This window comes from Doryrhamphus excisus, chromosome 23, assembly GCF_030265055.1.
Source record: "Doryrhamphus excisus isolate RoL2022-K1 chromosome 23, RoL_Dexc_1.0, whole genome shotgun sequence".
In the NCBI taxonomy this organism is placed as follows: Eukaryota; Metazoa; Chordata; class Actinopteri; order Syngnathiformes; family Syngnathidae; genus Doryrhamphus; species Doryrhamphus excisus.
Window position 1 is genome coordinate 7503279 of NC_080488.1, and position 27477 is coordinate 7530755.

Consider the following 27477-nt stretch of genomic DNA (forward strand, 5'->3'; position numbering starts at 1 on the left):
CGCCAATTAACCTAGCATGTTTTTGGAATGTGGGAGGAAACCGGAGTTCCCGGAGAAAACCCACGCATGCATGGGGAGATTCATTCATTCATCATTCATTTTCTACCGCTTTTTCCTCACGAGGGTCACAGGGGGTGCTGGAGCCTATCCCAGCTATCTTCGGGTGAGAGGTGGCAGGGTCCACCCTGGACTGGTGGCCAGCCAATCACAGGGCACATATAGACAAACAACCATTCACACTCACATTCATACCTATGGACAATTTGGAGCCGCCAATTAACCTAGCACGGGGAGATGTGAAATGCAAACTCCACAACAAACAAAAAAAAAAAGACATACTGTATGGTACTTTCTTCTCACATGTTATACACAGGTCAAAGGCATAATGTTTGCTAATGCACTGCAAAAGATGATTTTGTGTTGTACAACACTAGAGTAAACAGAGCAGATCAAACAAATTAATAACAATGATCAAAACTCATTTCATAAGAAGAAATAATCAATAATTCATCAAAGGAATGACTGCATGCAGCAAAAGAATATCATAACAAAACTAAATAAATATACAAAGCTATGTTTTAAATATTCTAATACTGCAAAAATGCATTTAATTGATGTTGTGGCTGCTAGTCAATATTGTGAATTACTTCGGTTACCGGTATTGTTTATAAAATACTGATCATTACTTAGCTTTCTGTACACACCTTTGAGTTAATATGATGTACTTTGGCACACCTAAACAGCGCCACTACTTGTCGAAACCAGGAATGACAAGAGAATTCGAGGTCTGTCACCCAGTAGCACCCACTTCAGCAACCGCCGTACACACAATGTTAAAGATTAAACAGACTAAATAAGTGTAATGATGTGGGTTATACGTAACAGGGGGCAGGATATTGAGGTAATATTACCGTGTTTGGTATGGTGATTTCATAGTAAATCTGTTGGTGAATTAATGGAAACAATACATACGTGCATAACCGCATCGTGACGCTGCAGCTAAACTGTGGCGGAGTCGGTTCAAAACAAACAACATACTCCTATAACATAACCTATATAAAAATAGTTACCCCGATTTTTGACTTTCAGGTACTGCCTACCCCCCAATGTGCCAAACATTGAAGTACTCAAACAGCCTATCTGGCGTCATTCTGTCTGCCTGCAAGACAAGGTTCGGGAAAAATAGAGTTTGAACGTTTCCGGAAGATCGCTGAAGAGTTCCTCAAAGAAACAAAATGGATTCCTGAAACTACACTTAGCTGAGCAGTCGAGCGTTTTTAAAGGTTACAGGACTAACAAGTTGGCCTTGTGAGCCTATATTTCATCCCATCACCGAACAGGTAATGTAACAGTGACAATTTGTGGAGCGGATTATATTTCCTGTTTGGGATATTTTTTACCGAACTCATTTGATCCCGTTTGTTAGGTACAGGTTGAGAACGTCATTGCTAACTGGCTTATGCTTAGCTAGCGTTCGATGACACCACATTTTTGTAATTCTTAACAAATCCATGCCGTTAAGTAAGTACAGGGGTTGTGTCAGCTTGCTCAGATTCTCCTGAATATGAGTCGACGTCAATGTAAGGATGTTAAACGCTCTCGTCAAGTTAATCGCCAACATAGCGTTAATTGTCAGAAGGCCTGCTGGTAGTTTATGTGGCTAGCTGCTTCTCCGCTACTTAGCTTGGCTCGTTAGCCATTTCACCTTACCTTTCACCTAAGCGGATGCGATAATTGTTAGAAATATATTTAACTGACGATAATAGTAAGTCATACCGATTCAACACACACAGGCAGTGACAGTTCGAAGATGATATCACCCGTGGGTAATGTAAACGTATAGCTGTCTAATGTAAGCGAAGCTGCTAGATGCCATTTTGTTTTGTTTTTTATTTTATCTCGGTCATCATGACGCTCTTTCCTTTAAATCCCAAACTCCATGTAATGTGTTTTTCACATTCCATTAAATCACTTGGGCATTAGCTGCCAAACACACAGTGTGATCTAGTTTTTTTGTACGTATAGCTCAGTATTGTGGGTCGGCTAACTGATAGGTGCCATTAGCATTGTAGTTTTTGGACCGAATAGAAAGATTATTTACAGGGTTTGCGTTTATTATCGCGTCTTTGGTTTCCTCCATCACCACCATCAGCAGTGAAATAGCTTGTTTACTGCTCCATGAAAACACAGCCATTTAAAAGATCTAAAATTTCCCTCATATTTAATTTCTACTTCTGAAGCCTGTCTCTCGTACATTTACATGTAATTGTGGACTGTGTCCATGTTTTGGAATTGTACCAATTGATATTTGTCATTTTAATCAACATCAATCACTTTTTATAGCATTTTTATGAATGTAATCTTCCTTGTCCTGCAGCATCTAGATCTTATTGGAGACTGGAGCATATCCCTCGACCTCTTCCCCTTCTGAACCAATGGAAGGGTCCGACAGTTCAGAGCAGAGCAGCAGTGACCAGCCTGAGTCACAGCGCAGACGGCAGCTGGATCGTCTGGACCGAGAGGAAGCCTTCTACCAGTTTGTCAACAATCTCAGTGATGAGGACTATCGTCTCATGAGAGACAACAATCTTTTGGGAACTCCAGGTAATATATATTTTTCAGATTATAAAATCATACATTCATGATCAGGGCCTGCGACCAGTCAGCTGGGATAGGCACCAGCATGCCCCCGCCACCCTGATGAGGATTAAGCAGCACAGAAAATGAATGCGAAGTCACACATCAGTAGAACATACAGTGGATAAATAATAAAAATAGCGTATCAGGAACTAAATCAGAATTGGCTACTCACACCTGCAGTGTAAATCCAGCACTGACATAAATACAGTTGTGAAAAAAATGATTAGACCACCATTGTTTCTTCAGTTTTTCTTCCTATTTCATGCCAGGCACAACTAAAGGTACCTTTGTTTGGACAGATATAATTATGACAACAAAAATAACTCATTTGAGTTATACTTTTGGGTAGAGCAATGCTCTAGCTGTTGATGTAATAACGTGGTTATAAGTTGCTAGATATCCATTCTTAAATTAAACTCTTATGAGCTATTATTATCATTATATCTGTCCAAAGAAATATACCTGTGGTGGTACCAGGCATTAAAATGGATCAATACTGACAAAAATAGGGTGTGCTAATATTTTTTTCCATGACTGTATGTCCTAATTCATATGAGTGTGCTGTTGAATTCACGATCAGTTCCCCGTTTTAAATTGTTTGACATTTATTTCTTAGTATTTTCTTTCTCTGAATATTTTATATATTTTTTTTATGTCACAAATTGATAAATATTTTACGCTAACCTGTGGCAGATTCCAAAACATTTGACATGCAGGGTTTGCTTGAATGGTGATTTTATTGCTCAGGTTTGAGGTTGCGATTCTGTGGGATGATTTTTTTGTTCTCATCCACACACATGCTGTACATACCATGTTCAGGGCCATGTGCTTACAATCCCACTGCTTTGATTCCTCATAGTTGTATCTGCTTTAAAGAAACTTCCAATGGTCTTTGAGTTTCTTCATGGACAGTTGACTTTCTTCTTAGGAATGAATAGAAACTAGACTGCATGATGATGTGAATGGAGATTTTTTTTTGTGCAGTCCTGATAAAGAAAAATTATTTTGGCTTCTTTCCCATTATAATTAATGTTGATTATCAGTTGTAAATATACCTGTCACGATAGCATAAGTTATTGCAGACAAACAATATTATTGCCAACTGTATTTTGAGATTTATGTCATAATCTGACATAATGTGAGTACACAAATAAATAGAATTTCTGTATTTAACATTGTAATGAGGAGTTTTTGAAAATAAAATTAATTGAACAAACGTTATGTAAACAAGAGACCCAAAAAAAAGAAAATAAGTCAGTCACCAATGCAATTCAAATTGTAATGTAAGATATTTTTATGGCACCCTTATTTTGTTTGCCCAGTTGGACAGGATGCAGCTTTTATTTTGTGTTGAGAATGTCTTGACGTTTAAGATGGGAACAAGAATAAACGTGCAAAAACGAATGCAGACACCGTGAAAGGCTTACACGGTAACACGTGTAAAAGGCAACACAATATAAAAACACTCACAGAGCCTGAGTCGACACACAGCTCTACTAGCATGCTCTGCTAAACTAAGGTTACCCAGTCATCTTCCAGTCACACTCCGTAAGAGGTGTTTTCTACCAAATTTTGCCAGTGTTTCAGTCCGCCGTATTAACATGTTTAATTCGGGCGGGGATGTGGTTTGTGATGACATTTTGCCACGATTGAGCGGTCCGCCCGGGAAATGCTTCCCCACACAAATACTCGTCACAAGGACATGTTAGGTAGTGAGAGAGAGAAGGAAATCAAACATGCACACCCTTGTCAGTATATCGAGCCAGGCATAATGATTTTTTTTTCTTCCTCTTTGCCATTTGTTAAAATCTCTTCTTTTTTTCACCTGAATCGAGCTGAGAAATAAGCTCTGGAAGATTGGATTTGTCACTATGCTGAAAACGCCATAGCCTTAGCGCTTTACTGAAGATACACAATCCATTTCTGTCCCTGAACAGTAGGAAGGGGAATGTAAGTTTGGAGCATCCTTTAGTGGATCACCCTGCAAGGCGAGGGCATTGATTGGAAAGTGTCATGCCCTGGTAAGTCTGAAGGTTGTTTTTTTTTAAGTATTGTCCTGCTAAAACCTTTATGGACCACTGTCGTATAAAATATAATGTATTGACAGTGACAGTTTTTTTCCTCAGTACATCTCTTTTTTTCCCTGCACGATTCCCAGTTTAAGTGTTAACATTTTTTATTGTTGTTGGCGCTTAAACAAATAAGTTATGGTTTTGTATTGTGTTGTAATACATACATTTTTGGTAATCCAAATTGACCAGATATCTGATTTTAGTGCAAAAATGTTCACCTGGTGTCTGAGAAGCTTGTTTTGTGGAGTTGTTCATGTGACACAAAATAACCTTAAGAAAATTGTTCAAGTTCAAGTCAGACAAAACTTTGATAACATGCGCTTGTTTTGTGTTTCTGTAATGCTTTCAGGAGAAGCAACAGAGGATGAGCTGTTTAGTAGACTTCATCATATTAAAAATGGTGCAGAGCAACAGAATAACACCCCCAGGGCTGAAAATGGAGAAGATCCAGCGGGTACGTTTTCTTTGTTTTGCCCATTTTAAATTTAAGTGGAGAATATTGTTACACTCCTAAATGTAAGCATATATAGAAAATATTTGACATGTTCTTGTTTATCATTTTTAGAGCAACCTGAAACCTCAGAGGATCCTGCTAATGGAGATAGCCTCCTTGAATGGCTAAATACAGTGAGGCGCACAGGCAACACAACCAGAACTGGTCATCGTGGAAACCAGTCATGGCGGGCAGTTAGTCAAACCAACCCAAACAGTGGAGACTTCCGTTTCAGCCTGGAAATCAGCGTGAACCGCAACCTAGCTGAGCAGCAGGCCGCTACCGAAGGAGAGCAACAAACTGCTGAGTCTCGAGCAGTGGAGGAAAATGCCGAGACGCAGGTTCTCATGGAGACGGGAGTGGTAGAAGAACCAGTTGTTGAGGAGATGGCGGTGATAGTAGAACCAGAGCCCGAACGGGAAGAGGTTGTTTCAGAGGAGACACTTGCAGAAGTCCCCAGCTCACCAGCTGTTGTACCACTTCCACCCACACTTTCTCCTTCTCCACGTAGAGGGCACAGGAGAGCCCGCAGTCGCAGTTCTGAGCCATGCAGGACCAGGGCTCGTACGGCCAGGAGCCGCTCTCCCCTTCGTTTAGATGAGCTGGACGAGCTCCCAAATCCACGCTTTGCGCAAACGTCTCAAGGCCCCAGCACAGAAACCAGTGCTCCACCCGCGCCTCAAGTTGAGGGTAGTTCTCGGACTCGACAACATGTTCTTTCGAGACAAAGTGCTCCCGAGAGTGACATTCAGCAGCCCAGTGTCGAAACTGAGCAAACCCCTGAGACCCCAAACGTCACCTCTAATGAAGGAGAAACCGGAGCAGAAGGAGGCGCAGCAGGACGACGGCCGCCGACTATCATGCTTGATCTCCAGGTGCGTCGTGTGCGTCCGGGTGAATACCGCCAAAGAGACAGCATCGCCAGTCGTACGCGTTCACGTTCACAGAACTCCAACAACACGTTTCTTTACGAAAGCGAGCGTGGTGGATTTCGTAGGACTTTCTCGCGCTCGGAACGCGCCGGTGTGCGGACGTACGTCAGCACAATTCGTATCCCTATTCGCAGAATTTCAGACGCAGGTTTGGGTGAGGCGACCTCAATGGCTCTCCAGTCTATGATTCGGCAGATCATGACAGGCTTTGGTGAACTTGGCTACCTCATGGATTCAGACTCGGATTCTTCCGATTCCAACCGCGGAGCCAACGCGCCGGCGGATGTGTCTGAAACCCCCAATCACCCAGAGGGTACCACTCCTCCTGCTCCTGCTACAGACGAACCAGCCGCAGCTGCTGGTGTCAGAGTCGAGACTCTTGAGATTGATGGTGCCAGTCCCCCCCTCAGCCTCGAGGAGCCCAGCTCATTACCCCTCCTTCGACTAGCTCACTTCTTCCTGTTGAATGATGAAGATGAGGACCAGCCCCAAGGGCTGACCAAAGAACAGATTGACAACCTTGCCATGCGCAACTTTGGCGAGAGCGATGCCTTGAAGACTTGCAGCGTCTGTATAACGGAGTATGCAGAAGGAAACAAGCTCCGCAAGCTTCCCTGCTCCCATGAGTATCACGTGCACTGCATTGATCGCTGGCTATCGGAAAACTCGACTTGCCCCATCTGTCGCAGGGCTGTCCTGGTGTCTACCAATCGCGAGAGTGTCGTGTAGTTCATAACAGGCCTTAATGCCCCACCCCCACATTAATGATCGAATAACCCAAGTTTATTAACCATTTAAAGTAGAAGGATATTTGTTGAAATGTATTCCTTTCATACCATTTTGGATTTACTGTGATGTTTGATTTGGGCTGGTCCATGCTGTGCCACTGGCGGAGGCCAGTGTTGCTGTGCTTTCATTGATATAAAGGTGAGTATGAACATTGTTAGTTATGTTTTCATTTTCTTATCAGTGGAGAATCGCCACTGCACATGGCCATCTCCTTCCCGGTTAATGAGGTTTCCATGAATATCACACTTTACCCACCCCTCTAAAGCAAATGTTTCATTGTAAAAGATAATTGTAGAACAAATATAGTTATACCTTTTTGAGATGGCCATTGTGCATTGAGAATGCCACTGCAACTTTGCGTAGAACTATGCTATTCTATCTTTCCAAAGTTATACACACACACACACCATGGCTGCTGTTTGAACCAACCTTTAGTCACCATACTGATTTATGCACTGGGCCAAGTTGTGTGTAAAAGGAAGCCACTAGTATATATAAAGACAACTATGTGATTATATAAAAGCTGTGCACAGTTTGGGCAGCTCAAATCTGCACCATTCTTTTTTTTTATTGGCTCTGAAACAAAGCCTTATATACTATAAGGTGTGTATTGGTACAGTTACAACAGTACAAAGTATTAGCTGTAAATAAGCTTGTATAAATAATTTTGAATCATGCTTTGTATCAGTGGTATTATTTTTTATTGTATTGTAAATAATTTCTGTCATGATTAGGAGCATATTGGCATATTATCTTATTGTCTACCAGAGCAACCCTTAATTTACATAAAACAGCTGGTGTCAATGTGTGAGTGAATAATTTAGTGATTGTGACAGCCAAATGAGACATTGTTGGCTCGCCACTCCAAGTGACATTTATACAGCCGTATTTGTTCACTATGTGTAATTGTTTTATAAAAGTAGGTGGTTCTTCAGGCAAGTCACCTTTTGGATAATAAAACTTTTGGCCATTAAAAACACAAATTACATTGATACCACAAATTAGGGATGTCTCAATATTGGTAGTAGGTTGGTTTGATTGTGTTGTCAGCATGTTAGTCCCTGGTCCCCTTTTACCTGTTTACTACTATTAAAGAGAAATGTGCCCTATCCCTATCCTTTCATCACATGTAGAAGACAATTACATTTATCTGTAAATGAATTGCACAGTTATTTTTTTCAACGTATCTATTGCAGGTCTACTTAATTCCTACATAAACATCTTTTTTTTCTAATGGAGTTTAAATACTCAAAATGGAGGTTATTGAGCGAAATGCCTCAATTCAAGACAAAAAAAAATGCTGACCAATGTACAAATTATGACTGGCAACATTGCGTTCCTGTCTGTATCGGGTTTATTGTCATGGGTGGTCGGTGGCTAAACACCATAACAGTGTGCAATACATGCTAAAGTACACAATATGAACAATTATAGAAATAAATGCTATTATTAATAGCTTAAGTTCTAAATTAAGATTTGTTGCATTTTTTTAAATGTGTTTGAAGTTAATTTTTTGTTCATTTTAGATGTAACTTGAATTTTTATAGCACTGTTGATTGACAAGGACCTTACAGGAAGAAGATGGCATTCTGCTTCCATCCTATGTGGCATGTTTCTTGTCCCCATCCATGCCACGGTTATTAATTACTCTTGGCTTTGCAGACCAACCAACAAATGAATGCAACATTTTGTCATTGTTGAATACTATAAACTGTGTATAAACTATATAAACTTGTGTACAAACTATATGAACTATGTTCCTTTTTGGGGCCATGCTTGACATTGTTTTGTGACCCACCCAATTTGAATGGGTGAAAAAAGGAGACTAACCGCAGAATTAAACAACTTGTTATGCTACTGAAGTATTGGAGGTATCCATTCTGTGAAAATACTTTATATACTTGACATTTAATAATACTGGTTGCTGGATGGTGATCATCTATTATACGACTACATCACCCCCTACCGGTTTTATATGGGCAAACCTATTCATTGTCGCTACTGATGGCAAGATGGCGCTTCAATGAAGAATGGAAAACTCCCCACCGAAAAAAAAACATTTTTTCTTCGATTGTCCCCATCACAAATCAGCAAATCAGACATTCAAACAGGCATAGGAGCATATATGTATGTATGTCAAACCTTTCACCGAATGAAGGCTACCTGGAGCACGTGGTACAACTTGCGACGTCATCAATGACGTCACATCACCTAGCCCAAACACCCCTTAGACTATCACTAATTAGTACAGTAAGTTTGGACAGTTTATCATGGTGTTGAGTATTTAACACATTAATATGTGACCTTTGTCCCAGCAACCGAAACATTGTTAAACTAGAACTACACAGTAATGTTTTATTGCCTTTTATGTGAGCGTTTCTGTTTAGGGTTGCCCAACAAGGAAGTGGTTGTATCAGACAAAAATGGCACTGCAGAGAGCTGGTAGTCGACTTTGGTCCATCCAGAGGACCACTCTTCAGGTATATATATATATTTTTTGTAATAGCGAACATTTATTCTATTACAATGAAACAGTCAATCGTTTATAAATACGACATGAAATGCGACTAATCATTTATAGCGCTTTCGCTGAACGCACGAGCCTTCCGAAGATACGAATGGAACACATTCATTACAACTGGTTACATGCTACATTGCTAACAGGAAGCGATTATAATACATTGTGTTTCACTCATAAATGTTCCATGAATGTAATAATTGCTTCCTTTCAGACTGCCTTCTCTCAAAATCAAGGAACTGTTAAGTTCAAGGCAACGTGTCCAGTGCAAGTGAGTCATGTGGACCATTTGGTTCTGACTGTGAAAAGTGTGTCGGACACCATCGACTTCTACACATCAACTCTGGGTATGGAGGTCGTCACTTTCAAGGTATGGACGAGGAGATGCGTTAGTTGCAGTCATTTTGCTTTTAGAATACTTCAGGTGTAAGTACTCCTTTTTTGTAAAGCAATTTGGATTACCTTGTGAACAAATTGTACTCGAGAAATATTGTCTTCAAGGTCTTTCTAAGCTGACATCATTGTTGCAACATTGCTTCATTATTGCAATGCAAAGTCTAATAAAGCTGAAGTAACAGCTGTGTATACCTCCACAGTGGAGCCATACCTAACATATAAATTACTCTTTACTTTTCCCCTCCTACCTTTACTTCATAACAAGCAAAAGAAAATAAATAAATGACAGGATTCTGCCCAAAGCTCAGAGTGTATTAGAAACAGCATCCAGAGGCAACAGCTCTGTTTCTAAACAGCCAATCATAAACATGCAGAACAAAAACACCCTGCAACAGAAAAACAACAGTATGCTAAAGAAGATAGAGAACATATTTTGAGAAATGTTAAAAATACATTTGCTGTAACTATTCACTACTTTATTTCCATCCTGTGCATTAATGAGCAATACAGGAGCAGCTTTATTTGTACTTTTTGACAGAAAACATTATGGAATCGGGGCTGCACGGCGGGTGAGCGGTTAGCGTGCAGACCTCGCAGTCTTATTTTGGTTTGTCGACTGAAAAACATGTCAATTAGCATGTTGGCTACACAGTCGGGAGATCGGTTTGCATGTTTATCCGGGTACACCGTTTTTCCGTCCACATTCCAAAAACATGCATGTGAGGTTAATTGAGTGTGAATGGTTGTTTGTCGGCTGTAGTGGTTAGCACGCAGACCCAAGTTCAATTCCACACTCGGCCATCTCTGTGTGGAGTTTGCATGTTCTCCGGTTTCCTCCCACATTCCAAAAACATGCTAGGTTAATAGGTGACTCCAAATTGTCCATAGGTATGAATGTGAGTGTGAATGGTTGTTTGTCTATATGTGCCCTGTGATTGGCTGGCCGCCAGTCCAGGGTGTACCCCGCCTCTTGCCCGAAGACAGCTGGGATAGGCTCCATCAGGATAAGCGGTAGAAAATGAATGAAGATTACGGAATCACTTGACATTAACCAGCTCAGAACCTACAGGGATGATGCATGCACCTGCATTAGTGACCAACCAGATACAGAGTAGATGGTGCTGCAATTCAAATAAGTCACTGTTTGCTTCCTTAACATAACATAACATACTTACATATTACACTTACATACTAACACAACATTATCACAACCACCAGGACTGGCCTGGGAAAGAATGCCTTCAAAACAATTCATGACATGTAATTTCTTAGGTTAACTTATTTTTTAAATTGAATTAGAATCAGTGACAACGGCAGTGCTGCTATTCACACTTATGTACAATAGATAGCGAGTAAGTAATTACACAGTATGTAATAATTAGTGTGGATCTACTCTGCATTATGAATCATTTTCTTAGTAGCGGACAAGGATGTGCTGGTTCTTAGATATAAGAGAATGTCCACCAGATGGCAGAATTTGATTGCATTATCATTGACTGATTAGCATGGGGTGTCCAAGGAGAGGCCATTTACAGCCTGTGGCTGTGTTTTTATTTTTATTTAATTTTGTTTTTATTGTCCCTCTGCAAATTCAAAAGAAAAATTACACAAAAAATCACCATAAAATATGGAAAAAAGTAGAAGTTTTCCAATAATTAAAACAAAATATTAGGATAATAAAGTCAGAATTTTGAGGAAAAAAAAGAATGAAATTGAAATATTAAAGACAGAAAACATTATACCTGAAAATTTTAATATTATGAAAAACAAACAGAAGTAAACTTATACTTTTAGGAAATGTATTCATTCATTGATTTTCTACCGCTTATCCTCACGAGGGTTGCGGGGGGTGCTGGAGCCTATCCCAGCTGTCTTCGAGCGAGAGGCGGGGTACACCCTGGACTGGTCGCCAGCCAATCACAGGGCACATATAGACAAACCATTCACACTCACATTCATACCTATGGACAATTTGGAGTCGCCAGTCGCTAGCATGTGAGGTCTGCGCGCTAACCACTAGACCGCCGTGCAGCCCTTAGAATAATATTATAGTCAAAATATTATGACAATAAGAAGGAAAAAAATATATACACTAATGATTGTCAAGATGAGTTGGAGGCTGTTTTTCTTGAAATATGAAACACGTCTCAGCATATTTATGGTTTGGTTCAAAAAATTAAAACTGGCCCCCTGCATCTTTTAATTATTTTTGTTTTAGTATTTGGCTTTCAGTGGAAAAAAAAGCTCTGCTTTGATCACTTTAAGACACCTCTCTCCCCACTCATACGTCATATCTCCTACACTTAGGGAAACCGTAAGGCTCTGGGCTTTGGGAAGCAGAAGGTTAACCTTCACCAACTGGGACAGGAGTTTGAGCCTAAAGCCAAGAATCCCACCCCAGGCTCTGCCGACCTATGTTTCGTCACCAAAACCCCTCTGACGACTGTAGCTGCACACCTGAAGGTACATTTGCCTTACCTCTTGAGGCTCAATAATTTTGTATATTAGTACTAAACCACTCCCTGTATTGCTGTGTCTTGTCTGTAGGTATGTGGAGTCCAGATAGAAGAGGGCCCAGTGGAGAGGACTGGAGCAGTGGGCACAATCACCTCTCTGTACTTTAGAGATCCAGATAAAAACCTCATTGAAGTGTCCAATTATAACCAGGAAACATGAAAGAAGACTAAGGTGACCTCTTGAACATCTTTGTATTCTGAAATCTACAACCTCTGCGTTATAATGAACAATAGTAAACACATGCACTTGATTTAGAGAGTAGTAGCTGGTATTGGCAGGGTTTTTTTGCATTACTCCCTGCTACTGATAGTGTATATATATATTTATATTCTCTGGCTATTTACTCACCTACGTATGTCTGTATTATTGTCTTTTTAGTGCCTTTACATTTACTACATTTCCATTCAATAAATGTCCTTTGTCCTTTACTGGTTTCTCATATACAATATTATGATTATGAAGTCAGACACATTGCATCATTTGGAGTTCAACTAAAAACATCTTGGAAAAGCTGGCATTCAGGCCATCATCATGTGAGACGTCAGCTCAGTGAGTACCAAAAACATGATTTTCATGTGACATAAGTGTACCATAAAGGTAGAGGAAAAGAGTGATGATAACCATAGAGGTGGAATTGTAGCCTAAACACAACAAAGGAAGTGTCTGGTACAGTGGTGCCTTGGTTAATGTCATTAATTCGTTTCAGAAGGTCCGTCTCAAACCAAAACGGACTCTAGCCAAAGCAAATTTTCCCATAGATAATGATGTAAATCAAATCAGTCCACTCAAAAATGTCACAAAACACATTTTATAGACAGAAATTATCGTTTTACATGCAGAAAACGGTGAACATTAAACATCACTTTTACCTTGTTTTGTTGGCCAAAAAAAACAATACCACAAAACCATCAATTACAGAAATTACATAAAATAAACACATCCTGCTGCAAAACCGAAGATTAGCCACCTGTGAGCCATACAATGTATTGAGCGATTTGAGCAAAATTTTTGGTTGTTAACCAAAAAACATGCTAACATGGCGGACATTAACCGAGGTATCACTGTACTATGTAAAACCAACAAAAGGAAGTGTCTGGTACAGTGGTGCCTTGGTTAACGTCATTAATCCGTTTCAGAAGGTCCGTCTCAAACCAAAACGGACTCTAGCCAAAGCAAATTTTCCCATAGATAATAATGTAAATCAAATCAGTCCACTCAAAAATGTCACAAAAACACATTTTATATACAGAAATCGTTTAATGTTCACCATTTTCTGCATGTAAAATATCACTTTTACCTTGTTTTGGTAAAAACAAGGTTAAAAAAAACACAAAACCATCAATTACAAAAATTACATAAAAAACACATCTTGCTGCAAAACAGAAGATTAGCCACCTGTGAGCCGTACAATGTGTTGAGCGATTTGAGCAAAAATTTTGTTTGTTAACCAAAAAAAACGCTACCATGGCGGACATTAACCGAGGTATCACTGTACTATGTAATGTCTAAATACAAGCAATTAACCATCACAAGGCTTTCTCAATTACATCAATGTATTTCAAAGGCCACTAGGTGACATCATTGCTCTTCTCATTGTCTGTCCATTATGCGTCTGCCAGGCGTGTTTCGTTTTTAGAGTTAGCTTACTTTTATACCTATATGACAGTTAGAACTACTTGCAATGCAGTCATACACTGACCATTATATCCTATAAGAAAAAAAAATAGAATATTTCAGCAACTTGGAAGTCAACCATGTTGGTCTTTGGCGGTACCACTTTGGTGTTTTTCTCTTCTATGTAGGTGATCTCCATCAATAATTCAAGTCCAAGATCATTGTTTTGAATAATTTATTAATAGAAGCAAAGCATTTTTACGTATAAATCAGTATTTATACAGGTCATTGTTCAATAAAAAGTGCAGTAAAAATTATGGATATGTTTGATACAGCAACATTTCATGTGCATAAATGCCCCTTCACTTCATCTCCAAGTCATCTTTTGCGATGTAACAAAATAATGCATTGCTTTATTTTACTCAGTTGAACCTTGTCTTTTCACTGCAGTTGTTGGAGAAGAAGGGAGCAGTCCTTGTTAATGTCCAGTTCTTCCACTACTTCAATCAGCCTCTCTACTTTATCTGAGGGAATAACGGCACCTGCGTTATTCCGGAACTTCTTTCTCAGGCTCTCTTGGGTCAGTGGTTTGCGCCAGTGACCATAAAAGGTGTCACAGCGCCCCTTTAGGATGTCCCCCCCAACAAGTGCTACCTGGACTTCACCATACATGTGGTTGAAATTGGCTGGGTTGTCATGAGGGTGCTCCACACGGACTCGACTCAGCAGCTGGAGGAGTTCAGGACGTGCCATGGTGGCAGGGGAGAAGGACTCCACGGTCACTTCACCATCTAGGAGGGCACTACAAGCGTTGAACTGGAAAGAATGCCGGGCCTGGTGATCCGACTCTGGGAAAGGCCTGTTGATGTATTTTGATAGGGGAACTCGGAGCAGGATGTCCTGAATCTGAGCTGGAGACACAGTTCCAGGACCTAAGCCCACAAGATGCTTGTGTACTGAGGCTGCAGCATCTGCCACCCAGTGCATTCCGAGATGTGCCGGGAAGCGCTTGAAAGCCATATCCTGTTCTTCTATCAAGAACACATGGCCGTCGTTGTCGTTCGGTGACTCCAAATGATGCGGCACGTAGTCTTTGTAGAAAGCATTGAAACCGGCCACTCCTTCAACGGCGTCCAGGACGAGTTGACTTGCCTCAAGTCCCTGAGACGCCAGTATAGCAGCTTCCATCCCCAAACGGGAGGCATTGCCGATGTGGATGGGTTTGGACTGGGTGGCAGCGTTAGCCATTGGGGCTCCTGATAGAGAAGCGGCAATGGCTAAGGCGTGACTGCACTGGGATGGACTCAACGACAAGAGGCAAGCACAGGCGGCTGCGCTTCCCATGGTGCCCACAACACTGGGAGGGTGAAACCTGGTGAAGATGCACATAAATTAAATTCCATATATATTTCATAAGTGCATATAAAATTTTAGACACAGCATTTTGCACTATTATTTATTTTGTTGTTTGTTTTTATAATGGGGTTTTAGAGCCAAATAGACAAGAAAGAAATAATTCTACCATAAAATATTGCATATAAGGCAGGGGTGTCAAACTCAATTTACTTGGGGACCACTGGAGCTAGGGTCTGGGTGAGACTGGGCCGCATCAGGTTTTCCAAAAAAAAACGCATTTATTAAAAACAGAAAAATGAATAAACTTTGCTTTGGTTCCGATTTTCTACAAGAAAAGCTCTGATAAAACATTCCACTGTTGTCAAATATCTTACTTTTTATTTTTCTACACAAAATAAGATGAAAAATAAATAAATAAAATCAAGAATAAAGAAAATCAATCAATCAGTAATAAATAAATATAATAATAATAATAATAAAACGGCAAATAATAAAAACTTAAGAAACCACATATAGTTGGTGGGTAGACAAATTATTTTTTTCAGATTAAAATTAACAAAGCATTATTAGAGCCCTGTAGACAAAACACGACTATAGTCACATTTATACTTTTTTTATTTACAACATATTGCGCAACTGCAGGGTCTTGAGACACATGCTAACTCGCAAACTAGAGAGCTAGCCACCTAAACAGTAGCCTTCAAGTTACTTCCTTTAAACTTAAATAGCCAAAAACTTACCACTTCCACACGGATAGGGAGGATAACTATTAACAGTTATTTAACCTTTAACATGAACATTAATCAAACGTAATAATTTTTTCTGGGTACATGATACCATACAGCATCCATATCAAACTTGCGCGTATATCAAGGCGGGGGCCTCAAACTAGTATCCTGCGGGCCACATTTGGTCCGCGGGCTGTGTGTTTGAGACCCCTGGTATAAGGTATATACACTCACCTCTTGGGGATGTTATGGGCCTCATTAGAGAACCTCATCAGACGGCCCTGGATCTCAACTCCAACATTAAAAGCCAGCAGGAAGTCCAGGCCACTGGGTTTACCATTGGCAGGCATCATGTCGCTGAGAGCCAGCACAGCAGGAAGCACCGCTCCTGAGGGATGAGTGGCAGGATGCCACGTATCATCAAAGTCCATGGAATGAGTCTGTATCAAAGTGGGATAAAAACCAAGTGATAATTTATTGATATACATTCTTAAAAGACCGAGAAATCTTACACTTTGAGGTCCTGATGATTAATTAAGAGAGAATTCCAAGCCGCATTTCCAGGCTTAATTGTTGGAAATTTGAAGTGAGGTCACTCAGGGTTTGTCATCAACACCTTATGTAAGACTTGTTCCTTGTACGAGTGTCAACAATTCTAATGTAGTTTGTACATTAATGTCTGCTGTTTGTGCTGTTCCAGCTGTTTGTGCTCACCGCCACTCCGTTGACAAAAGCCGCCAGTGTTGGCGAGAGCTTGGTGCCCTTGCGTCCGTAGACTGAGCTGACATCATGACTGGCGTACATGAGCTGGAGAGGGAAAAGGTGGTGGCAGGTAAACACTTGGAGTCATCATTCACACCCACACACACACACACTAAAGACCTTCAAATGTTTCATCACTCATCAGTTACTGAATATGACATTCACTGAAGTCCATTTATGACGACAAATAATTTAATAAGCAGAGATTTTCCCCTTCACATCTGTCCTCATGCTGCCTAAGTTTAGATAAGACGTTAATGAAAATATTTTAATCTGTTTTAATATTCCCACAGGCTCACCTGGCAGTGCTGCAGCGCAAGTTGAAACACTTCTGTTGTGCTGCCAAGGAGACCAACACCGATACTGTCCAGCACCATCCTCTTACTGCGATCAAGGGCCATAGGGGACAAGTGCTGAGGCTTTACTTCACTGATGAACTTTCCAAAACTGGCCGTGACCGTGTCCTCGGGGGCGGGGTACTTCAAGACTTGATGGGTAAAAGAGCGGTAAGAGAAGCGTAATGAGGGAAAAAATGACGGCAAAGGGTTTTCAGACGTTGCATTGACTTGTACCTTCCACTGCAGACTTGTGCAGTCCTCTGACGGTCCAGATTGGTCTGACGGTTTTCTGCAGAGATGCATAAGATACTTGGGAGTCTGCATTGAATTGAAATAGTTCTAACTCTACCTCTACGGCTAATTGCCGTAACACTTTCCAATGAGGTTGCTTATGATTTCACAGCAGGAGCCATCGCTTTTCCTGGTTATCAATGGTTTCCTCCTTTTTAGCGGTAAGTGTTACCAAATGGGCGGCACGGGGCGGTGCATGTGTGGGTTTTCTCTGGGTACTCCGGTTTCCTCCCACATTCCCAAAAAACATGCTAGATTAATTTAGTTTAATTTAGATTAATTTAGATTAATCGGCACCTCCAAATTGTCCATAGGTATGAATGTGAGTGTGAATGGTTGTTTGTCTATATGTGCCCTGTGATTGGCTGGCCACCAGTCCAGGGTGTACCCCGCCTCTCGCCCAAAGACAGCTGGAATAGGCTCCAGCACCCCCGCGACCCTCGTGAGGAAAAAGCAGTAGAAAATGAATGAATTTAGATTAATTTAGATTAATTGCAGACTCCAAATTGTCCATAGGTATGAATGTGAGTGTGAATGGTTGTTTGTCTATATGTGCCCTGTGATTGGCTGGAGACCATTCCAGGGTGTACCCCGCCTCTTGCCCGAAGACAGCTGGGATAGGCTCCAGCACCCCCGCGACCCTCGTGAGGAAAAAGCGGTAGAAAATGAATGAATGAATGTTACCAAATGATTGTCCCTGACTACGGCTTCTTGAAGTAAATTGTAGATTCACTCGATTGTTTATGTCAGCTGAATTGAAATAGTCTACCTCTACTTCTACGACTAACACTTTTGAAAGACAGGAGTAGGAAAGAATTCCTAGCCTGAGGCGAGGGTGCTCCGACAGGTGAGTCTAATCTGTGTCCCACATGCGATCATATTATTTCATACTAAATACTGACACAAATTAATAATTATTTTGACATTACACAGATATATAGAGTAAAAAAAAAACAACGTACCTGTAAAATGGAACTCATGGTTTCAAACTGGTCCAAGTTTCTTCACTTCTTGACACCGATGGGATGCTGACGCTGCTCAAATGGAGTAGTGGACCAGCCTTATATAGTCTACGTGGAACAATGACTACACGAAGGTGGAACAAGGAAGGTTTTTTACATTTTCCATCAAGCATTGTCAGGTCAGAGGAAGGACTTTCCAAAATACGTGTGTGTGTGTCATCATTAACACTTTCAATCAACATTCTTTAGAAGTAGAGGTGGACTCTACTTTGCCACATGACATCACCTATCATGTTGCACAATGAAAAAAAGCAAGGTCATGTGGTGAATTCTCGTCAACCCCTCCCATCTGTAGTGTATTTATTATGCATGCTCAAGGTGAAAGTCAACATTTCTTACACGCATCTTCATCAGGTAGGACCTTATTTATGTTTACATTCTATGAGGAAAACAAATATAGGTTATTTTTTTATGACAATATAATAACGTGTAATAATTAACGAGGTAAAATACATTATTATTTGACAGATTCTCAAAAATAAACTGGTTTTTCAGGTGTTTGTTCAAGCTGTCATGTAAGAATGTATATAATCTGTGTATGTGTGTCGTTGTTATGAATACTTTACGAAACAATGTATATATATCTGATGTTATCAAAGAAACATATTTTTTTTTTGTTCTTTCAGTGTAAGCGATAACAACGTGGAACATCGAAGCCATGACCACAATAGATGGCTTTCCAGCCAGTTTCTACAGCGAGCCGGGGGTTTTAGGAATGTTAGCAAATGGAATCAGCGCCTTCCTCGTTCTTCTACAGAACTTTGGTAGAGCTCACACTGGAATCGAACCGCAAGGCGTGGAGAACATACTTGCAGGTCATTTGTGATTTATTTAGAAATATCATAAATTGCAAACTGATTTTTTGTTCATTTGATCATTTATTTAGGCGTCCATCTTATCCTGATTGGTGGTATCTGTCAACTGGTGGCAGGTCTTCTGTCCTTCAGAAAATACGATCATCTCAGTGCCACTGCCTTTGTCGGATATGCTGCTCTTTGGGGAAGTTTTGGCGCCACCCGAATCTACTTTGGTGCTTTGTCCAGCACCCCCACCGTGCCACCGACAATAACAACGAACATGACAACGTTGAATGCAACCACAGAATTCCCAGTCTGCTATTTATGTCTGTCCCTAAGGGAGTCCGCTATCGCTGGCCTTCTCCCGTATATCCTCCTATCGTTTCTCCTCGCCTTTTGTTCAGCCACAGTCAACTACATTATGCCTTTTGTTTTTGGCGCCATAACTGCCACTTTAATTTTTGAAGCAGTCGCTCTGGTGTCAGGTTCCTGGTCTCTCGTGGTATCCGGCGTTCTTGAATTGCTCATTCTAATGTTCGCCATCTACGGTTCAGCGGCATTGCTCGTTAAAGGTCTGACTCAACGTCTCGCCCTCAAAGGCTTCGGTACTCCTCTATTTAACGTTCTTCTGCTCGGTACTGCCAGTTCAGGCAATAATCAAAGCTCTGGAACCGAGAAGAAGAAAAACACAAAGTACGCAGAACCCATGGCGTTGGGTTATTTCTGCGACACGGTTGCACCGTTCATATTTGCGTTTTACAGCTTCGGATTCATGACGTCTTTCGGTTTAGGAGTCGCTTGGGTGTCGATCAATTCAGCCGCACAGCTTTTCTCCAGCTACTACTCCCATCTACGCCAAGATGGCTATCATACAACAAAATTTGGTTTCCATGCCACTTATTGGCTCATTAAGGCTTGGGAAGAGTTTGTAGCGTCGACTCTGATCGTGGACGACGACAACATCACCTCAGGGAGAAACCCGATGGTTGGAAACTGGTTCTTTGTGGTGGCAGCACTGGTGCTTTGCATTGGAAGCCTGAACATGGATGTTCTGGAACTTGCCCATAACATACTTTTCCTCCTCCTCACAATCTCCACAATCCCTCAGATTCCAATTAATGACTATTACATATTCTTTGGAGTCGCTTGTTCCATCTTCACCGCAGCTTCCCTGTACGGGACTTTCGCACGGCTAATCAACACCATTGCAGAGAAGTTGCTAATCCCTGTTGGACCTCAGCCTATCTCCGTTACTCGGCTGAAGAGAGTTTTTAAGTGGTCCAGAGAACCGAAACAAGAGTTAACTGTCCAAACACACCAGGCTTCAGACTCCCTGTTTTACCTCTTAAATGGAGTTGGGGCTCTGTCTGCTCTCCATGCGAGTGTGAACAGCAGGAACCCTTCATTCCTCCATCTGACGATACCCTGGGTCCTCATCTCTGGTGCAATCATCCAAGTCTATGTCAGTCGACTTAAAGCCACGGGAGCAAACCAGTTTGGCTCTGTTATCTCGTCCATCTATGCGGCATTGTGGGCAACATGGACCTGGTTTAGATTTGCAGGTACGGTATGTCGTTTCAGACAATGTTCACATTTGTTATGCAAAATTCTGATCCTTATTTTTGGATTTCTAGGTCAGCTACTTCAACTTTCCAATGAGGTTGCTTATGATTTCACAGCAGGAGCCATCGCTTTCCTGGTTATCAATGGTTTCCTCCTTTTTAGCGGTAAGTGTTACCAAATGGGCGGCACGGGCGGTCGAGTGGTTAGCGCGCAGACCTCACAGCTAGGAGGACCAGGGTTCGATTCCACCCTTGGCCATCTCTTTTACCCGGGTTTTCTCCGGGTACTCCGGTTTCCTCCCACATTCCAAAAAACCATGCTAGATTAATGTAGATTAATTTAGATACTTTAGATTAATTTAGATAATTTGTGTGGAGTTTGCATGTTCTCCGGTTTCCTCCCACATTCCAATAACATGCTAGGTTAATTGGCGACTCCAAATTGTCCATAGGTATGAATGTGAGTGTGAATGGTTGTTTGTCTATATGTGCCCTGTGATTGGCTGGCGACCAGTCCAGGGTGTACCCCGCCTCTCCCCCAAAGACAGCTGGGATAGGCTCCAGCACCCGTGACCCTCGTGAGGAAAAAGCAGTCATTTAGATCAATTTAGATCAATTTAGATCAATTTAGATCAATTTTGATTAATTGGCGACTCCAAATTGTCCATAGGTATGAATGTGAGTGTGAATGGTTGTTTGTCCGTATGTGCCCTGTGATTGGCTGGCAACCAGTCCAGGGTGTACCCCGCCTCTCGCCCCAAGACAGCTGGGATAAGCTCCAGCACTCCCGCGACCCTCGTGAGGAAAAAAGCGGTAGAAAAAGAATGAATGAATGTTACCAAATGATTGTCCTTGGAAAAATAACTACGGCTTCTTGAAGTGAATTGTGATTCACTCGATTGTTTATGTCAGCTGCATACAGGAACCTGGTCTTGGTGTTCCTCACGGCAACCATGGAGGTGATACTTGTTTGTTTTCTACTTTCAACTCTTCAGCGACTTCCATATCAACTAGAAAGTGAGTAAACAAAGTTTCAAACACTTGTGGTAGTTATACTATTAATGGTAATCAATGCTTTGTTTTATAGTGGCCATGCTTGCAATCTTCTCCATCATTTGTCTATATGGAGCTCTGGCATCATTGCTAAATGGCATCTTCTCCCAGATATTACTACCATTGGGTCCTCCTTTGTTGAAGGTAAGCAGTCAGATTTGAAATAAAGTGTTGTGTTGATACATTACATTTTAATGCATAAAAAGAAAAAGACTTTTTGACTTTGTCAGGAAACTCTATTTCAACAAAATAAAACCAAAAAATATATATTTTTACTACATTTTAAAATGGTCTGCTTGAAATTATGACCACTGTATTGTTAGGGTGGGTTTGGAGCCGGTTATAATAATATGACTATAAAGCAATATTTTGAGCCACAACTGAAATCATAAGTGTACAATTAGCCAACACAATGACAACCAGCTCCTCTTCTCATCATGTAAGCTTCAGGGGATTCTCATTTTGACCGCTTTTCCAGTATACCAGCAGAAAAACAAGGTCCAGACATGTGACGTGAAATCACTCATTTGATTGGCTGATTTCACATTTACAATTTGGATCATGGAAAGAATGGCAAGAAGTACAGTGAACCAAGATCTGGACCTGTTCTGCTTTTTCATTTCACTTTATACTAAAGTTCTGTTGCTGAAAACAATCACTTTTTCTACCTTTTCTTCACATTAATATATATGGGTCAAAATTCACCCCAACACCATAGATGTTTCTTTAGTGATTCATACTAAAATGAGAAAATAAATCAAACTCATTGATTTAAGAGATATATATAGATATATAGAGATAATTTTTATATCTGACTGCTGTGCTCCGCCCCGCTTTTTCTCATGTTTTAACTGTGTATTAACGAATGAATGTTGTATTTTGGTGTGTCTTCTACTCTGTTTACTTCGCAGTCGGGTCTGGAAACAATTAATCACGCTTTAACTCATGTTTTAACTTCGTATAAACTAATGAATGTTGTATTTTAACATATTTTTTACTCTGTTTACTTGTTTTTATTCAACTCCATTCTTCTGTGTGTCTTTGACACTCAAAGTGTCTTTGAGTATTTTGAAAAGCGCTATACAATTAAAATGTATTATTATTATTATATTATTATTATATTCTATAGCCCTCAGTAATAGCCAGGTAACAAAAGAACCTTCAACTTATTAATATGATTCTTTTGAGGTTCATATGACCATTTTTGGAAATTAAAATGGAGGGGTATAGTGACAAAAAAAGGCCTCCATGCCCACACCAAAAGTATTAAAACCAATATTTTCATGTATGAGGAAGCCTAAGAAGGTAACCAAGACATGAGAAGCAAATTTGATGGTTATTGTTTTTAGTGTATTTTATAGCTGATTTAATACATGGGTCAAAACCGACCCGTTAACATAAGACATGATACCAGAAAGCTAACACAAGAGGAACGTTAAAAGAAATATATGTGTTTTTTTCTTTCTTTAGGAGCAAGTGAAACAGAACAGTGAACCAGAGATGCCTTGCCCATTGGCAAACTCCAAACTCACCTCTGGGCTTCTGAAAATCGCCGGCATTCTGGAACAGGGGGGAGTATGCGGTATTCCCACAGACACAGTGTACGCTTTGGCCGCATCGTGCAAGAATCCGCAGGCTATTGAGAAAATCTATAATATTAAGGTATGAATTCAAAATAAGCTAATTCAAGTTCAATTAGTGGGTGGCATGAATGGTTAGCGCGCAGACCTCACAGCTAGGAGACCAGGGTTCAATTCCACCCTTGGCCATCTCTGTGTGGAGTTTGCATGTTCTCCCCGTGCATACGTGGGTTTTTCCCACATTCCAAAAACATGCTAGGTTAATTGGCGACTCCAAATTGTCCATAGGTATGTGAGTGTGAATGGTTGTTTGTCTACTGTATATGTGCCCTGTGATTGGCTGGCGACCAGTCCAGGGTGTACCCCGCCTCTCGCTCTCGAAGACAGCTGGGACCAGCACCCCCGCGACCCTCGTGAGGAAAAAGCGGTAGAAAATGAATGAATGAATGAATTTAGATTAATTTAGATTAATTGGCGACTCCAAATTGTCCATAGGTATGAATGTGAGTGTGAATGGTTGTTTGTCTATATGTGCTATGTGATTAGTCAAGTTTATGCTTTTTCGGATTGTTTTAGGAGAGACCAGCAGAGAAGCCCATTTGTATTTGCATCTCAAGTGTGAAGCAACTGGTGGAAGCCAAACCGCCCTTCAGTCCTCTACTCTGGGAGTTCATGCGGAATGTTTATCCTGGAGGTATTAGCTGCATTGTCAGCAAAGGCGATTGGCTCTCCAGATTGGGTACGTTTTCTACCTCGCTATCAACAAAATAACCACTTCCGCATTAAATAAAAGTTTATTTTGTGCAGGGGTGGGGCCGGCTTACGACCGAGTGGGCACCCGGGACAGCATCATGATCCGAGTCCCCGACCACAGCGTGACCCGCCACCTGTGCGATATCACCGGACCCCTCGCTATTACGTCAGCCAACCCCAGCGGGGAAGCAGACAGCACCCACCACAGAATGGTCATCGAGTAAGCTCCACTTGCATGATGTCCACGTATTCTTATGAAGGTCACATTCTGACCACTTCCACCGGTGTTACGTTTTTCTCTCAGCCGACTAGGATACAAGATTCAAGGTGTGCTGTGCGACGGCGAAACGAATGAAGTCGTCGCCTCAACTGTTGTCAACTGCCTCAACATTGATGAAGGTACAATGCAGATTCTTCTCACATGCTCATTTCAAGTCTAACCTGATCTTCTCTATCCACAGGCACCATCTCCATTCTCAGAGAAGGATGTGTCCCTGCAGTTAAAGTCAGAGAGATTTTCGACAGAGTGAAAAGTACAATGGCCTGATTGTTATCCACCAAGTTCATCTTCTTCATGGAGAATGTTCTTCTATCTGTCAATGTCAGGGTTGAAATATTTATGGAACGCTAGCACCATGCTCCTCAGTAGATGGATTGCTCCAGAATGTGTTACAAAAACAATAAACCTCAGAAAAGATTGCTTATATTTGTACTTATGGCGATTTGACATTTTATTAGGAATATTGTTGTGGTTGTGAGCTTCATGTAAATAGTTAATTTTTCTTGATTAATTAAAATGAATGAATTAAAATCACACACCTCCAAACATATTCCCTGTCTATAAATAAACACATGTCACCGATACATTGTTGTCTCCAGTCGATTACTTTTAGAGCATTGTCACAATCATGACATACAATTCTGCGATAATAATCTAATAACATATAATATAACATATAATAATAATAATATTAGAACATTTTATTTTGCAGTCAATTGATTGAACCATTTCTCTAGTTAAATGTGTCCAACACTTTACAATGAGGTACACAAAATGACAACCGCTACCCATTAGTTTCCCATTAGTTCCTCAGTAACTACTCTAAATGTATGTACCATAGTGTTTCAGTAACTATTCTACCCATAGGTTCCTCATCAGTTCTTCATTAGTTCCTCAATAACTGCTCTGTTTCGTGCCTTAATTACTCAGTAACTACTCATTAGTTCCGAAGTAACTACTCTAAATTTATGTGCCTTTGTGTTTCAGTAACTATTCTACCCATAGGTCCTCATTAGTTCTTTGTGAGTTCCTCAGTAACTACTCTGTTTTGTGCCTTAATTCCTCATTAACTACTCTACTCATTAGTTCTTCATTAGTTCCTCAGTAACTACTCTAAATGTATGTGCCTTAGTGTTTCAGTAACTTTTCTACCCATAGCTTCCTCATCAGTTCTTCATTCTACTGCTATGTACATCTGTGTAATACTTTGCTTTTTTCATTCAGTATAGTTACTCCAGACCCCATTCACTGTGCAATATCTGATCAACCTCCATGTGCAATATTAAGGCTCTAAATGCAATATATTAAGTTCTATGTGAAGTATTTCTATAATGCCTCATATTAACTCACTAGCAAGATCTCAGTGTATAGACTGGTCATATATATCATCTCGTCTCATATTATCTACATACTGTATTGTATATAACTCTGGGAAAAACTGTTGATTTTTGTTAATACTTGAGTCGTTATATTGTTTATTTTTCTATATTGTGTATTTTGTACTGCTTAACTGATTCTGTACTCTTGCTGCTGTGCAATACAAATTTCCCCACTGAGGGACGAATAAAGGCATATCTTAATCTTAATCTTAATCTTAGTTCCTCAGTAACTACGCTGTTTTGTGCCTTAAGTCCTCATTAACTACTCTACTCATCAGTTCTTCATTAGTTCCTCAATAACTACTCTAAATGTATGTGCCTTAGTGTTTCAGTAACTATTCTACCTATAGGTTCCTCATCAGTTCTTCATTAGTTCCTCAGTAACTACTCTGTTTTGTGCCTTAGTTACTCAGTAGCTACTCTACTCATTAGTTCCTCAGTAACTACTCTAAATGTATGTGCCTTTGTGTTTCAGTAACTATTCTACCCAAAGGTTCCTCATCAGTTCTTTATTAGTTCCTCAGTAACTACTCTGTTTTGGGCCTTAATTACTCAGTAGCTACTCTACTCATTAGTTCCTCAGTAACTACTCTAAATGTATGTGCCTTAGTGTTTCAGTAACTATTCTACCCATAGGTTCCTCATCAGTTCTTCATTGGTTCCTCAGTAACTACTCTGTTTTGGGCCTGAGTTACTCAGTAGCTACTCTACTCATTAGTTCCTCAGTAGCTACTCTAAATGTATGTGCCTTTGTGTTTCAGTAACTATTCTACCCATAGGTTCCTCATCAGTTCTTCCTGAGTTCCTACTCTGTTTTGTGCCTTAATTCCTCAGTAACTACTTTACTCATTAGTTCCTTGTTAGTTCTTCATTAGTTCCTCAATAACTACTCTAAATTTATGTGCCTTAGTTTTTTAGTAACTATTCTACCCATAGGTTCCTCATCAGTTCTTCCTTAGTTCCTCAGTAACTACTCTGTTTTGTGCCTTAATTCCTCAGTAACTACTTTACTCATTAGTTCCTCGTTAGTTCTTCATTAGTTCTTCAATAACTACTCCAAATTTATGTGCCTTAGTTTTTTAGTAACTATTCTACCCATAGGTTCCTCATCAGTTCATTAGTTCCTCAGTAACTACTCTGTTGTGTGCTTTAATTCATCATTAACTACTCTACTCATTAGTTCTTCATTAGTTCCTCAGTAACTACTCTAAATGTATGTACCTTAGTGTTTCAGTAACTATTGTACCCATAGGTTCCTCATCAGTTCTTCATTAGTTCCTCAGTAACTACTCTGTTTTGTGCCTTAATTCCTCAGTAACTACTCCACTCATTAGTTCCTCATTAGTTCTTCATTAGTTCTTCAGTAACTACTCTAAATGTATGTGCCTTAGTGTTTCAGTAACTATTCTACCCAAAGGTTCCTCATCAGTTCTTTGTTAGTTCCTCAGTAACGACTCTGTTTTGTGCCTTAATTCCTCAGTGACCACTCTACTCATTTAGTTCCTCATTAGTTCCTCAGTAACTACTCTAAATGTATGTGCCTTAGTGTTTCAGTAACTATTCTACCCATAGGTTCCTCATCAGTTCTTCATTAGTTCCTCAGTA

At 40.4% G+C, this 27477-nt stretch overlaps 4 protein-coding genes across 4 annotated transcripts; 3 read left to right on the plus strand and 1 right to left on the minus strand.

Moving 5' to 3' along the window:
* The first annotated feature begins 1170 nt into the window (after positions 1-1170).
* On the plus strand, positions 1171-8112 carry rlim (ring finger protein, LIM domain interacting). Its single transcript, XM_058063804.1, has 4 exons — positions 1171-1340; positions 2378-2604; positions 5062-5166; positions 5278-8112. The coding sequence occupies exons 2-4, from the start codon at positions 2436-2438 to the stop codon at positions 6864-6866; spliced, it is 1863 nt and encodes a 620-aa protein (XP_057919787.1). The 5' UTR covers positions 1171-1340; positions 2378-2435; the 3' UTR covers positions 6867-8112.
* A 991-nt stretch (positions 8113-9103) lies between these two features.
* On the plus strand, positions 9104-12785 carry glod5 (glyoxalase domain containing 5). Its single transcript, XM_058063430.1, has 5 exons — positions 9104-9176; positions 9314-9406; positions 9659-9814; positions 12148-12303; positions 12388-12785. Exons 1-5 carry the CDS (start codon positions 9123-9125, stop codon positions 12514-12516), a joined length of 588 nt encoding a protein of 195 aa, XP_057919413.1. The 5' UTR covers positions 9104-9122; the 3' UTR covers positions 12517-12785.
* A 1438-nt stretch (positions 12786-14223) lies between these two features.
* irg1l (immunoresponsive gene 1, like) lies at positions 14224-18520 on the minus strand. The gene is made up of 6 exons (XM_058063520.1): positions 18409-18520; positions 17390-17444; positions 17117-17304; positions 16770-16862; positions 16290-16495; positions 14224-15343 (listed from the first exon to the last, which is right to left on the minus strand). The coding sequence occupies exons 1-6, from the start codon at positions 18424-18426 to the stop codon at positions 14413-14415; spliced, it is 1491 nt and encodes a 496-aa protein (XP_057919503.1). The 5' UTR covers positions 18427-18520; the 3' UTR covers positions 14224-14412.
* Positions 18521-19126: 606 nt separating this feature from the next.
* Positions 19127-24966, plus strand: si:ch211-153b23.3 (uncharacterized). The gene is made up of 10 exons (XM_058063640.1): positions 19127-19283; positions 19355-20827; positions 20900-20992; positions 21740-21844; positions 21915-22024; positions 23351-23542; positions 24037-24199; positions 24268-24433; positions 24518-24612; positions 24675-24966. The coding sequence occupies exons 1-10, from the start codon at positions 19127-19129 to the stop codon at positions 24758-24760; spliced, it is 2640 nt and encodes an 879-aa protein (XP_057919623.1). The 3' UTR covers positions 24761-24966.
* The last annotated feature ends 2511 nt before the right edge of the window (positions 24967-27477 follow it).